General features: G+C 36.1%; 3 protein-coding genes across 4 annotated transcripts; all 3 read right to left on the minus strand.

The window, feature by feature from the left end:
- Positions 1-778: 778 nt before the first annotated feature.
- On the minus strand, positions 779-4724 carry LOC146164556 (calreticulin-like). Of its 2 annotated transcripts, none has more exons than XM_083382329.1 (8): positions 4395-4724; positions 4177-4303; positions 3921-4099; positions 3429-3523; positions 3104-3313; positions 1897-2154; positions 1520-1727; positions 779-1190 (listed from the first exon to the last, which is right to left on the minus strand). In XM_083382329.1, exons 1-8 carry the CDS (start codon positions 4525-4527, stop codon positions 1135-1137), a joined length of 1266 nt encoding a protein of 421 aa, XP_083238455.1. In that variant the 5' UTR covers positions 4528-4724; the 3' UTR covers positions 779-1134. The 2 variants fall into 2 exon arrangements, with proteins under 2 accessions (XP_083238455.1, XP_083238454.1); XM_083382328.1 differs by having other exon boundaries at positions 779-1221; positions 1500-1727; positions 4395-4714.
- A 6878-nt stretch (positions 4725-11602) lies between these two features.
- LOC146164557 (large ribosomal subunit protein mL64-like) lies at positions 11603-13754 on the minus strand. The gene is made up of 4 exons (XM_083382342.1): positions 13558-13754; positions 13315-13430; positions 13067-13228; positions 11603-12540 (listed from the first exon to the last, which is right to left on the minus strand). The coding sequence occupies exons 1-4, from the start codon at positions 13618-13620 to the stop codon at positions 12300-12302; spliced, it is 582 nt and encodes a 193-aa protein (XP_083238468.1). The 5' UTR covers positions 13621-13754; the 3' UTR covers positions 11603-12299.
- On the minus strand, positions 13747-14712 carry LOC146164558 (mediator of RNA polymerase II transcription subunit 31-like). The gene has a single exon (XM_083382343.1). The coding sequence runs from the start codon at positions 14694-14696 to the stop codon at positions 14223-14225; it is 474 nt and encodes a 157-aa protein (XP_083238469.1). The 5' UTR covers positions 14697-14712; the 3' UTR covers positions 13747-14222.
- Between the last annotated feature and the right edge of the window lie 83 nt (positions 14713-14795).

Consider the following 14795-nt stretch of genomic DNA (forward strand, 5'->3'; position numbering starts at 1 on the left):
CTTTTTGTCATCACATTGATTTGAAAATATAATTGTTATTTCTGGCGCGTTTCATAAACCTATAAGGAGTTACTTGTAAACTAACAGCTTACAGATCAAATACAATGAAAGTTATCTATCTTCCAACTATAAGCATTTTTATAATAGTTTTTTAAATGTTTTTGTTACTGGTATTCAACGTGACCTCAAATAGTTACTTCAAGGATGTCTTGTTATTAAAATTTCAAACACTAAGAAAAGTTAAACCTTTCCAGCATAAAAAAAAAGAACTATGAAAAGCAATTTTATTTTAAAAATACTTTGTTTATTTGTGTGGCAAAAAACAACCGAAGGTGTTGTGACCACAGAACAGAACAGAATGCCCATGTTGGATGTTCAACAACTTATGAAATCTCGAGAATTAGGTCAAATTTGCAAGGCAAAAAAGGCAATTTGCATGTCAGGAAACTGTCAAAGAGCACTATTCGTTACGCTTTACTACTTACGTTAACTGCGACATAAGGCTTTCGTAACTACGGGGTTCTCCTACTCCTGTGGTACGCGAACAAATATATTGCTTATTGAAACAGACAAGATTTTACATTTTTTTTAAGCAACACAAACCTTTTGTTCTCCGCAAAATAAACTGATTATTAATTTAAGCTTAAAAGTTTTCCTAAAGATCTTTTTAAAATTATGCCGGGAGTGGCACCACCGATTGAAAAATTGTTTTGAAACCCTAAACTGAAACTAACTGAAGTGTTTAAAACCCGATCCGCGAAAGAAATCTGCCAAAAAATTCACGTAAGGCATAGAATATATTTTATTCAATTCTTTTAAAGACGCGGCAAAATGGGTCAGAAAGCGGTCCAAAATTGCTTCATGATGAAACACGGTCAACAAGAGTGAAAAACTTCAATGATCGGCGCCGTAAAAGTGCTTCAGGAGCTGAACTAATTAAACTCTTGGAAACAGCGTTTGGGATAAGAGGGGAAGTACTGCATAAGCCGGGTCTCCGTAACGCATATTTTCCAATTGCGAGGAAATGAGAATTAAACCCAAAAGCAATTGGTCAACGAGTTTAAGTTTGTGATTTGTTTCTTTTTGAAGACGGCTCTTTGGTTTTGTTGCGAGAGCGGTGATAATCGCTGGTGTTTACAATTCGTCTTTGGGCGCAGCTTCGTCCGATTCGGCATCATCGCCTTCATCGTCTTCAGCACCATCAAGTTCTGGCTCTTCATCCTGAAAACAAAAAGGTTACATTGTTATACCGAAATCGGTGAAATATAGGCAACAGTGAATTTTAATTACAAAGGGGTTGTTGTTGGCGCCGACGTTTCGATTGCCTGTGCGGGTAATCTTCTTTTAAGGCCCTGAACTGGCTGGCAGCAACAGTATATTCAGTCCATTTTAAATATAACAGTACTAAAAAGTTCGACCATGTTATCTTTCTTGCTACTCCGCCGCAAATTCTTAAGATTTTATTAAAAAACTATATAAAAAAACGTTAAGATTTTTACCTCGTCAACATCGCCAACACTCTCCTCATCTTCATCTTCTTCTTCTTCTTCCTCAGCGGCCTTGGTCTTCTCTTCGGCCTCGCGCTTCTTCCTTTCCTCTTCCTCGTGTGCGTCGCGCATCTTCTTCTCTCCCTTCACAGTGGTGCTGAGGATCTCGGCGGCCGCGGCGCTGGCCTCTTTCGGGTCGTCGCAGATCAGGAAGTTGTCGAAAATGGTGCCGGATTTAACCTGGGATCATAAACGCGTTAATACTGGAGTAATCAAGGAAGTTTGCATTGTTTTTTGAGGAAAGTTTAACAAATGAACAACTGGGATAATTTACTTAGCATTGTTTAACGTTGAATGCGATGGCAGTATAATAAATGCAATGGCATTTCCGCGAAGTGTAATCCATTACCTGCCACAGATCAAGACCAAGGACACCGAAGTCCTCGTAGGCGTAAAGCTCATCATCAGCTTCGTATTCGGGGTTGTCAATCATCGGGTGCACCCACAGGCCGCTGTAGTTGGGGTTGTCAATCTGCTTCGGCTTCCATTCTCCCTTGTATTCTGGGTTGTCAATCATGGGTGCCTCCCACTCTCCGTCCATTTCCTCATCCCAATCTTCTGGCATAGTGGCATCTGGGTCAGGGATGTGCTCTGGTTGGTCGTAATCCTGTCAATGCAGAAAGTGAATTATAATGCGAACAATCAACTTGTAAGTCGTCCTATTCAACAAAAATGTACGTTAATAACAGGGTTTGAGACATTAGACTGGTGATTCCCAACTGTGTGACGCGGAATTTTGTGGCATACATGAAAAGCATACATGATTTTAGACTTAAATACGCATTTTCCACGACAAAGTAATAGTATTGAGTAATTTACATAAAGTTTGTGGTGTGTTAAAGGCGATTGTAAAGTTACCACTTTGTTGTTCTGTTAACAATGTGCCACGAAATAATAAAGATTTTTTTAGTGTGCAACAAGCTAAAAAGTTCGAGAACCACTGCACTAGACAATGGTCAGCAAACAACAAGAGACCGGGCCACCAGGGCTATGGCCAGGGTTTTTTTAGGTTTGGTTTGGGTGACCGCTAAGTAGTTTTTAAGAGACCGCAAGTGTTTCATTTAAATACCAAAAAGTTGCAAGTCCAAAATTTGGGAAACCGCTGGAGAAATTTGGGTGACCGAAAGAAATTCGGGAGACCGTTTCGGTCCCCCAAAACACCTTAAAAAAAACACTGGCTATGGCCACGACATTTAAGTCTAAAATTAAAGTTTTACTAAATCAAAACATTACATTTACGCCCATTAGACTAGGGTCGACTGTTTTGAGACATTTACCTAACGTTGGTCTAAAATTAAAGTTTTGCTAAATAAAAACATTTACAGTTACGCCCATTAGACTAGGCTCGACTGTTTTGAGACATTTACCTAACGTTGTTACATTATTTTAAAAAATTTCGAAGGACCTAAATTAAAATCCTGAATACACCCTTAAATGTCAGTGGTTTTCTGTAGCGGGCCTTTTAATAGCTCTTGACAAATACTATGGGCCGAAATAAAAGTTTTCCGACCACTGCAGTATCGTTTATTATATACTTTAATGTCAAACCAACTTACAGCTGGCTTCTCGTCAGTTGGGTCGGGGATCTTTTCCTTGTCATCCCAATCTTCTGGCTTCTTTGCCTCAGGGTCTTTAATTTGCTTGGGTGGGAGGAAGTCCCAATCCTCTTCCAAACTTCCAGATTGGGCTTTGGAGTTGTCAATCAGGACTTCGTAAGTATTGTCAGGCTTCACTATCAGCGTGTAGATGTGGGTGGCATCATCATCCTAAAAGTTGCAAAAATTTAATAAGTTCAAAAAGCAAGGCAGGGTAAACAGATTAGGTAAAAATATATATTTTGCAGAATAAACCATTAAATTATAACAATTAAATTTTAATTACCTTGCAGCGGATGTCTTTCTTTATGAGAAGATTCTTTCCCTTGTACCGGAAAATAACATGTACCTTTTTAGTTCCTGGACCACAAATGTCGGGACCTGTAAATTGATATACCTTTTTTAAAATGTTGCAATTGTGTATCTTAGTTGTTATGTGAATTGTAGCTTCGTGATAAACCTAGTTTGATAATACTATGTTGTAGTCACTATCAAAATTATATATATATATATATATATACATACATACACAAATAAATTTTAATTTTCCTGGATCTAAAAACTATTTTCCCTGGTTTTAAAAATTCCTTGAAGTGATGTTCTAACTAATGATTTTTCAGTGACTACATAATAACTATAAAATTACAAAAAAATAACTTAATTTACTGAAACATTTTGGTTTTCAGCCTTAAAGCACACTCATAAGTTACACACACAACATTAAAGAAATTGTAAAACCAGTGGTTTGCTACCAAGTTTTCCTAAAAAAAATACTTGCCGAACATAATGTTATAAGGAGAATCTCCAGTCATTTTTGTTGACTCCACAGTGGAAGGAAAGATCTTCACATATCCACCTCCGCAATCAATCGTCTGCTCATGCTTCACCGTAAATTGCACAACAAGGGTCTTATCTTTGCTGGAGAACTTATCAAAAGTTGTTGACGAGGCGTAAAACCTTTACAAAAAGAGTAATTGTGATATGGGCAAATATAGGGGTTAAAAACAGAAAAATTATATACAACATGTAAATACCTTGCATCCTGGCTTGTTTGCAGCCCTTTGTCAGCCTCTGCATCATTGTAAAACTTGCCGGCAGTCAAGACAAATTTTCCAAAATCATCTTTGCTTTTTGACGCCGTCCACCTGTCTTCCCAATCACCTGCCAAATAATATGGATGTTAGAGAATGAAAATTAAAGAGTTAACAAAGGTTAGTATTGTACAGATTGTAGTAAGACACACAAAAATTACCCTCTGTAAAGTCTTCTTTAAAGTATATTGTGGATTCCACAAGTGCAAGGGCACAAATGGTGAATATTAGTAAAATCTTCATATTATTAATTTTTAAAACTAATTTAATTAAATAATAAATAACCTGTAACATTACAAGCAATTTTGTTAATAATTTGTAGGCAGGTTTTACCAGTTTCTGTGCATTTATTAACAAACTAACAACACAGCTATAAATACATAGTACAAACTGTAAAACTCCTTAAGTCACTGATGCTGAATTGCAACGGGCAGTATGCACAACATACACTAAAATACCGCTTTTCTAGAGTAGGACATTTCCTTTAATACATCTACTGCTGTAAAAGACCTGTGTCTGTTTTGGCGATTATTGGCGTTAGTAAGGAAACACGTACACCCAACAGCCTGTACACCGGTTGAATTTAACATTCTTAATTCTACGGTTTGTCATTCAATAGAAAATCCACGTTACCCGCTGACGTTACGTCAACTCGATCTGGCTGCACGTGGTTGGACACTGCGCGGCAGGTTTGACCAATCAGAGCACGACACAGACGGATATGCTTCAGCGATTCGCCATCACGAAACGCCAGGTTTGGAAAACAAGTCGATTTGATTGCTGGCTGGCTAAACAAAGCACCACGCTACTCCAGTTCCCGACTTACTTTCGTCTCAACTGCTGACTAATATGTTTACCTATGACTATATGAATTTAATCTACCTGCCACCTAAAAATAAGCAAGAACACAAAGTTACTGTAATTAAATTATGATCACAAGTTTACCAGCATATATACTACTAATTTGTGACCTTAATTCTGTAAGGGTTTCATAAACATTTGTAGCCTGGTAAAGTATTAGCAAAAAGTCATATTCTAAGTACATTATTACTACGGTACTGGTGGGAATCGACGTTAACATCGGATCGTGGACAATTTCCGTTGCTAAGCGGTAATATCGGTACTTTTCCCTCAATTATGTCCCTTACTATGGGAACTCAAATTGACATTTTAGCTACTGTTTAATAAGAAGTAAATCAGACAATAGTGAATAAACAAATTATTTATTCTAAATCAGGGGTTCTTAAACTGGGGTCCATGGACCCCTTGGGGTCCGTGAACTAGCTTTAGGGGGTCCATGAAGGCCTAATTATAGAACTAGTGTATACATAAAGTAATCAGATTTTTAAAGAAAACAATTTAATCAAAAATAAAACGGCTTTGCACTGAATGTATAGTTAGACTCCATTTAACTTTTTTCGGACCGAATAACAGAGTCATGAAGTCTATTTGTATTGTGACGTCAATTTATGACGTCATTTTGGAGTATTTCTTGTCTGCCGAGGTCCATGCAAAGCCAAAAAAAAAATTAGGGGTCCGCGGTAAAAAAAGTTTAAGAACCCCTCTTCTAAATGATAGAAAATCTTACTCCCAATAATATGTTTATCTCTTTCAAACGCATCTTTGCACACGACATCAAATGCAAATATTTATAAGATTTTTCAGGGGTGCAAATTTTCAGGAAATATAAAATCGTATGCAACACATTTGAATATAAAATACAAACCCATGGATAAAATAGAAAACAAGTCAACCTCATCACGAATTCCAATATCCACTCTAATGCTGGAGTTTAGCTCAATCTTAGATAACCTATTTAGTTTTGTATTTTTGAATTTGATGAATTCAATATCACTCTAAAAAAACGTTTAAAACTCGATCGTCCCCTATGTAGGCTATCAGTTTCCCAACCTGTGGCCCATCTTCCAGTAGTGGACCATGAGATCATTTTTAGCGGGAAATTTCTTGACTACGAAACACGATTTTATACACCGGGGTCCGCAGCTTACGGTTCACTGGGTGAATGCGACCTGCCAATAAATATCATCTGGTCCGTCACCTCTTTTGCGAAGACGCGAGTCCGTTTTCCATATTTTTCGACTAATTTGAACTGCCTACATTATCGCGTTTCCCAAAAGTATAATTATTAAACATTTCCTTGTTATCATGACGCCGTGTGGACTCAATTTTAATTTAAACCAAACCAACGCATTTTTTCTTTATTATCTTAAATGTACGGTAGCCTAATTAGAAGCAATGGCAGACAAATACCTAAAACATTGGAAAGTTGATGTTAATCGGTGTATAGGCTACACTAGCCATTGCTGGAGATGAGAAATATAGCCTTAGGCTACTGACAAAACCTACGAATCATTTTTTAATTTTTTTAATAGTCTCATGACTTTGTTTTTATTCGCTACTCAGTTTTTCGACTGTGTTGGCGTAAATTGTAAACCAGCAATTTCGCTGTAGCTAATATGTAGTCTTATATCAGCCAACCAAGGTTGATATATTTTATTTAAAATAGGTCCTATTGCTAATTGGTGTATCAAATAAGGTGTCACGGCTCATGTTGCCCCATAAACTGCGTTACAAAAAATTTTGGCCACGGAATAAAAAAGTTTGCGAACCACTGCTGTGTGTCAATCGTCTATCTAATCATCACCATCTTTCGACTGTCCCTTTGTTTTACCACGGGCTTCCTCGTATCGATTTAGAAGCCTTGTTATGAATAAGTAAACGTCCGGAAGACTCTAATTGGCTTACTGTCGTAAATTGACTCTAATTGGTTTACCTGCGTAAACTTCTTCTATTGAAATGACTACAAGCAGCGGTCGACAAGTTTTTTTGCACTGCGGACCGGTTTAAAACTGAAATTTTACCGCAACCCGTTTAAAAAACACCAAATGTTCGATAATGGATATTATAACAACTTTAAATTAGTGTTTTCCAACCTTTTTACACTATAGTGCCATCTTGGGCTCCATAATATTTCATATCGCCCCCCTCATGCTTTACAGTTAAGTATTATATAATCGTTGTCTCATATCATATTGTCTGCACCTTCGTTTCGATAAGCTGTCAGTCATGTTTTAAGTTGTCTAACACAGGGTTTCCAAACATTTTTAGACCACGGACTACTATTTGTAAATCTGTTTTTTTGCGGACCGCAATACAAAGCAACCGAATTTTATTTATTTTCAAAACTGACAACATCAAAGAGACAGTTCGGTTTTTTATCTCATCGTTTTACTAACTTTAGTGTAGGCAACCGGTTGGAATGATCTCAACAAAAGCCGTCAATTTCGAAGTGCAATAAGAATATATTATTACGTCATAGACGAGGAATACGAGAATTTTTCGTAATTAACTTTTTGAGTACAACCAAGGCTTATATTGTATAGGTATTGGTACAACGAAGGCGCAACAAGTAATATTCACGATACTGGATAGCAAAAGCTTTAGAAATCATTAGGTTTTGAATAACTGCGACAATTATCTTTGAAAGGGTGCGTATACTGTATAACGTATATGTGTAACTTGGATAATTTCTTGTCATATCGCCACAGACCACCCATGGCCCCCCAAAAAATTTATAAATATTTTACTCTTAATACTTTGTTTTTTAGCATTTATGAGCAGTACCACAACAGTCGATCACAGGCATGCCACATCTTAATTGTCATGCACTGTTACGTCACAAACGATGTGTTAATATTACATTTGATATACATTAATGTAGTTTTACTACTTAAAAGTCAGTTTTTGCTGTTCGAGTGGTTTTCTTGTAAATGGAGTATTACGTTAACACTCAGTTGCTGCTCGAAAACGGTTTGCTAACATTGTTATTGTGATCGTTACGGCGGTAAATACAATGACAAAAGCTAAACAAAAAGTTCAAACTTTTTGGCACCCCCCAAAATTTTCGGCTGGCTACGCCATGGTCCACGGACCACAGTTTGGGAAACCCTGGCCTAACATATATTTACTATAGGAACTTACATGAGCATGTGTATAAATTGAATCAAATTAATGAAATTAATATATCTTACGATTCAACATAAAGTTTCATAATAAAATCCAGTTTTGTCGTTAGCTCAACATGAAAGATTAATTCCTAATACACACATTATTTTACAAGGTTATGTCATTACCAGGAAAATTCAACTTTTTGCACCAAGACTTTAAATCAGGGGTCGGCAACCTTTTCTATATTGTCGAGGGCAGTGTTCCCGCTAATTTTTTACCATGTTCGCAGGTGCCCAAAATTTTGCGCACAAGCCGAAAATACGCAAAGTGTCCAAAATTTTCAACAAAAAAGTGCCCAAATTGGAAACGCGGGAGACCTTTTTTTGGTCTTCACTAATTTCACTCTGTTAATATTGCCAATTTACCGAACTTGCAAGTCCTTAATAATAATTAGTTCGGAACTTCCGTTTTTTTGGTTAAATGTAATCTGTAATTATTTTTTGCTGATTGCTTTGTCGGACGGATGCTTTCGTTGCAATGGAGAGGAGCAATATGCGCGGGAGGGCACGAGAGGCGTCGCAATAATCTTAATTAATTTCTCCCAGATATAAAATGAGTCTCTTTAATTGTAGAATTGCGCTCGCTTGAGACGCGATTTCGCTTGGTAGTTTGTAAAACTTTGTGTGGCGGACTTAGTCAAGCGTAGCGCTGTGTAACTGCCTAATGGTCGAGGTAATTATCGCGCGTAGTGCAGCGGTTTTAGCAGGAAGCATTTTTTACTTTTAAACGGGTTGCGTATTTTTTTGAAGTGATAACTTTCATTAGAAACAAATTTGTCCTTCAGGTCTTTCATGTTCATATTGACATAAATTTAACCAACCTTTAGTTCACACAACACGCTTTGCTTTTACGGGGTATATTGTAATTTGCATTGTACACTGTTTTACAAAAAAAATAGCCTGAAAGTTTTATCTTCGATATGTCCTAACCTTTCAGGCATTAAAAACAGCATGAAAAGTTATTTTTTGCAAATAAAAGCATATCGCAGGTAATTGTAACAATTTTGTTTAAAAAAGTTTAAAGCTATTACAACGCGAGGTTTTTTATATAAAGCAAGTAGTTTCCTAAAACACAAAACATACAGAGCAAAACACAGATACCTTGAGCTAAAAATATCTCCACATTAGGAATAAAATAAAGTTGTAAAACGAAAGATTCGCGCGTATCGCAAAAAAATTTCAAATACTGAGAACCATGGCCTGGTGTCTAACCTCTATGCAAAACTTAGATCCCTGTCAACTGCACTACCTTGTTGACAAACTAAGCCCAAATCCGTCGTAAAAGATTTAAATATGAGTTAAGTGAGCCTATTAGAGACACCGAGAACTAATCAAAATTAATAGTTCAAAAACTTGCAAATCACATAACCACGAACCAAATTTTACAGTTACTAAACTACCACCCGATCCGTCAGGAATTAGTGCAGTACTAAGCAAAGGTATAGGGCAATTAGGGCATGGGGTATATTTATATTGACTTGACTGGAATAGTGGCGTAGCCAGCCGAAAATTTTTTGGGGCAAAAAAAGTTTTAACTTTTTTGTTAAGCTTTTACCAAAGAGAAAAAACTAAAAGGTAAAATTAGTAAAACTACATGTACGGGTATAGCAAGCGTAACATTAACTACGGTACATCGTATGTGACGTAACAGTGCATGACAATTTAAGGTGTGGCATGCCTGTGGTCGACTGTTGTGGTACTGCTCATAAATGCTACAAAACAAATTAAGAGTAAATTGTCTATACATTTTGTGGGGGCCATTTGGCCCCTGGCTACGCCTATGGACTGGAACAGATTACAACAAACTGGTATTTTGTTGACAAAATTGCGTTCCGTTTTGCCCTTAGAGCCCTTTTCAAGGTTTAGTTCGGACCTCCCGCCGCTAATATCAGATCGCAGCCGATACTCCATTCAAGTTAAAGTGTACACCCATCCGATACTAGGGGGTCGGTGCCGATCCTATATACTAAACTAATATAGGTATTTTAGCTAAGATTAGCGATACAACGCAGCGATTTTCTACAAAGGTAAATTGATTCAAAATAGTAGGTGTACTACAAAGGTTTTTCTAGCTCCTTTGCTCTTATTTCGATGTAAATATTGTTTCACATTTGGTAAATTATGTCATTGATATAAATACTAGGGATGTCCGACAATATCGTATCGGAGCCAACACCTGGTGCCAAGTGGTAGAATCAGTACTCGTCCGATACTAAGTTAATAATCCGCCTCGGTCCAGTAACAAATAAATTTGAGCATCATAACAGGCATGATTTTTGTTGTAACTGAACGTTTTTCACCTTGAAGGGGAAGTAACTTATTATAGAACATTTAAATATGTAAGTTTTCCATCTTCAATGCAATTTTTTGCTTTACAAACCAGAAATCAATACTTCTGCAGATTACAATTTGACCAGTTGTGCTCAAAAAAGAATGACGTAATTTGGTATTGAATCGGCGAAACTTTTGCATAAAATATTGGGCACCGGAGTAAAACATCCAGTATCGGACATCCCTAATTTATACTATAGTTTATTTTAGATATGGCACTATAGCAGTAGATATGTTTCTTTAGGTTTATTGCATTTTTATGACGAAACTTTTTTGACGCCATCTCGTAAAACTTTAATGACACTCCCCCAAACAAAAAATGTCTGAATCCGCCAATTCAATTTAAAAGGGATTTTGACCAGGCGAGAATCTAGAATTTTTGTTTGGAGAGGAGGGGGCATAAATTCTTTTCCAAGGTGACGCCACAAAGATAGGTCAAAACATAACGTCACAAAGTTATACCTATAAATGTGGCGTCACAAAGTAATCTCACTGCACAGTTATAGTTTATTTTGTTGAACTTCTAGTTAGAGAGGTGTTACTTTTAATCAGGGCTACGGAGTCGGTTTGTTTTGCTGGAGTCGGACTCGAGTAAGACCACGTAAAACTACCGGAGTCCGACATGCGTATGCGCAGTACCAAATTTTAAAACTGATATGGCCACCAACTGGAAATTGCAAAGGTGGAATATTGTCCAACCATGTATTGTGATTTGTGAGTAAATGAACTAAACGACACCCATATAAGTAAATTGCTGAATTCCACGTTATTTTAGTTACGTAAATTGACAGAATACAGGCTGTAGAGTCAGGGCCGGACTCGTGGCTCGACGAAATCGCACATTTGACCGGAGTCGGACACGGGGTTATTTTTGTGGCCGGAGTAGGTTGTTTTTAACCGACTCCCCATCTACTTTCAATGCAAAAGCTATTGCAAAGATGCTATTGATTCACGTGCAGCGAAAATACTCTTTATTGTTTAATTTCTGAAAAAAACTTGATGGTGCGGCAGGCGAATACGAATTTATCAAACTGGGGTGAGACATACTGGTAACGAGAATGGGCTACTGCATCAGGCACCACATGAATGAGATTCCAATTCTGTTCGAAAGAATGCATTTGTTCAGCACTTAAATTTAACAAAGATGGTTATTTATAGAGCTTATTGTAAAAAAAAATCTTAGTGAAAAGATTGAAACAAATATATACAGGTCTTTTTTGCTATTATAATTTTGTGCTGACATTGTGTGCTGTCTAGAACTTGGTCCTACAAGTATGTTAAAACAAGAGACATTCTACTGCTTTTTACCTGGTAAAATAACCTAAAGTAGTATAGAGAACGTTTTCAAATAAATTTTAGACTTCTATAACAATTTAACGTCAAATAGATTAAAATGAAATTACCAAATTACGTTAGTACCGGTCTTCAAAGGGTGCTCTCCTTACTAATACTTAAATAAACTTTGAGCAGTTTACAATGTTGATTTTAGTCATTTGCATACAATATTTTCATTTACACAAAGTTCTTGATATTTTTTGCACTGTGTATCACTAGAAAACACTGCGTGTTCGCATCATAACATTTATTTAAAGCTTAAACGTTTAGTTGTGAGAGAATCAGGATACTTCTTTTCATTCTCTACGTCTTGATAGACCCTTAATAAACCAGCTTACGCGGGCTTGGAGATGTTTTGGTGGTAATCAAGTACTACTTCTTCTTCTTTTTCTGGATTGACGGTTGACTTTTTTGGGGTCTTTCAAATATCTTGGAAAGCTGTGGGTGGGCCGGTGTTTGGGCAAACTTAAACTTTAGTTTATCATATTGAATTGATTTCCACTTAGATTTTTCAGCATATGCTTTTTTAGCTTCTGCAGTGTCCTGAAGTTGCTGTTTATATTCAGCGATCCATTTTGGCATCTTTGACATGTTAATATCAATTTTCTTTTGCCTGTAAAATAATTAAAATTCCTGGCTAATGCCACAAAAACTGCCTAGAAAACAAAAAAATAACCAACTTTGATAAAAAAGTCAGTGGATTCTATTGCTTGGATAGGTAAACTTGAAAGATTAGAATTAAAAAAAACAAACATTTTGTTTGAAAATTTTCTAGTACAAACCGCAACAAGGTAGTAGGTAAAATGTATTACATCTGGCAATTTTATAAATAAGGATCTAATACATTGGTTGCCAAAGTAGGATCTGCAGACTAAATGGGGTCTTTAAATCAGTTGTATGGAGTCAATTAATATCCCTGTTAGTTTTATTATGATTGTATTTCTTTTGACATTGGCCTGTGTAGAGTAGTATTTTTCATTTTCAAGGTAATTTTCTTAAAAATTTAAAGGACTGTAAATCATTGAAAAAATGGAAAGAGTCTGTAAGGCAACTTGTTTACATTTTTTGGGGAATTCTTGATTGTGCACATCACACAGAAAATAAAGCTTAAATTTTAGATCTCAAATTGTATAGAGAACCTTTCAGCCTTTTTTCTTTCTGTTTTGCATTTCCTCTTTTCAATCTTTTTCTGCATATCTTGAAGGGTGGGCCACCATCTTTTTTCAGCTAAAATTTCCTCAGAAATTTCTTTGACTGATGGAAATAGTGAACCAGGGTCAATGTTTGATGCAGAGCCATCTCTAAAGTTAAAAAACAATTTTCACAAATAAACAACTGTCAGTATTTTACATTGCCTGGTTTTAGGGTAATTAATTTAAACATTTACCTTGCCCAAATCTTTCGATTTATATTTAATTTTTTATTCAAGCTTGGTCTTTGATGTTGCTCAATTCTGTATTTTAACTGTTTGCTAAATGGCAAAGGATGATACCAGCACACCGACTGAAAAAAAAAACATATTTACTAGTGCTGTGTTGATTTATTGGTATGAAGACAGTGATTTAATTTATTTTAATACGTAAAAGTTGAACATCATATTTTCTATATTATATAACAACTATATACTTACTTGTATGTAGCTGTTTGCCTTAACAAACATAAATCCTGTCCTATTCATGGTTGATCCATTCATGTAGTGACTTATCTTTAATGCCTTTATTTGCCACAAAAACAATCTTGTATTCCCCCAAAAAAGATATATCACATGACACTGTAAGTTGTGAAAAATGTATGTAAAACAAAAAAATGGGAATTGAACCTTAAAATAGACAAAAAAATAAATGTAACTGGACTGGAGTTTCAACTGCAAACACTAAAATTATGATTGATACCCCATACTTCCAGAACTTACTATATACAATTTTATTGAACATTATGGCCAGTAGATCGTAAAATCTGGACATAAAGACAGTTAAGGTCAAATGTGGGAGCAAACATACTAAGAAATAGAATTTTCGTTGTGATACAAGATAACTTGCTTAAAAGGGAGGGTGATACATCTCTAAAATAAAGCTGGTGACTTTTGTTTTCCGTATATATTTTTTTAATTTAGAAACCTTTATGCAAAGTATTAATTTAGACAAAATATAAGTTACAATTAATGATGGAAAACTAACCTACTGGCAGCATTGATAAGTTTAAAAACATAAGAGTTATTTTTTTATAAAACGAATACATTTTATAAACAAAAGTAGTAATCCACAATTAAAATGATCAGTTTTATTTAACCATCTATCATGTGTTGGCATCAGGTAATGTTTTTGCAACTTGGGAGGAATTGTTTGGCTTCTCTGAAGTTGGCTGCTGCTGGCGTTGTAAAATGGCATCCATCATTGCTTGTTGCATCCTTATTCGCTTTCTAGTATAAAACTGCCAGTGAAGAAGCATCTGATCCTCTATAAATTTGGCACATGGAGTGTTCACAAGTTCTGACCGGAACTGCTTGTACTGCAGCAAGTCCAACATGTAAATGCATTGGGGGTACCTCAGGTACTTGACATACTTGGGCTCTTTCCAGTACAATAGATACTTTAGGTAGGCCACAAAGTTTGATTGCTTAAAGTAACCACGCTGTGCGAGAAAGTTCAAATAGTTTGGGTTTGCCAGGCACTGGACAAACTCCAGTTCAACTTGGAAACGGACCGAATCATTGGAGAGAGATGGTTTAAGAACCATTCCACCAGGATTTAATCCATGGGGTAAATTCATTTTTCCTTAAACAAAGTCTATCTATGTTAAATTTTGAAAAATATACAATAGAAACACTGTTATTTTTGTGTGTTCTTTTGATACATCAACATAAAATTG

This window comes from Ascidiella aspersa, chromosome 2, assembly GCF_963924565.1.
Source record: "Ascidiella aspersa chromosome 2, kaAscAspe10.2, whole genome shotgun sequence".
Taxonomy (NCBI): domain Eukaryota; kingdom Metazoa; phylum Chordata; class Ascidiacea; order Phlebobranchia; family Ascidiidae; genus Ascidiella; species Ascidiella aspersa.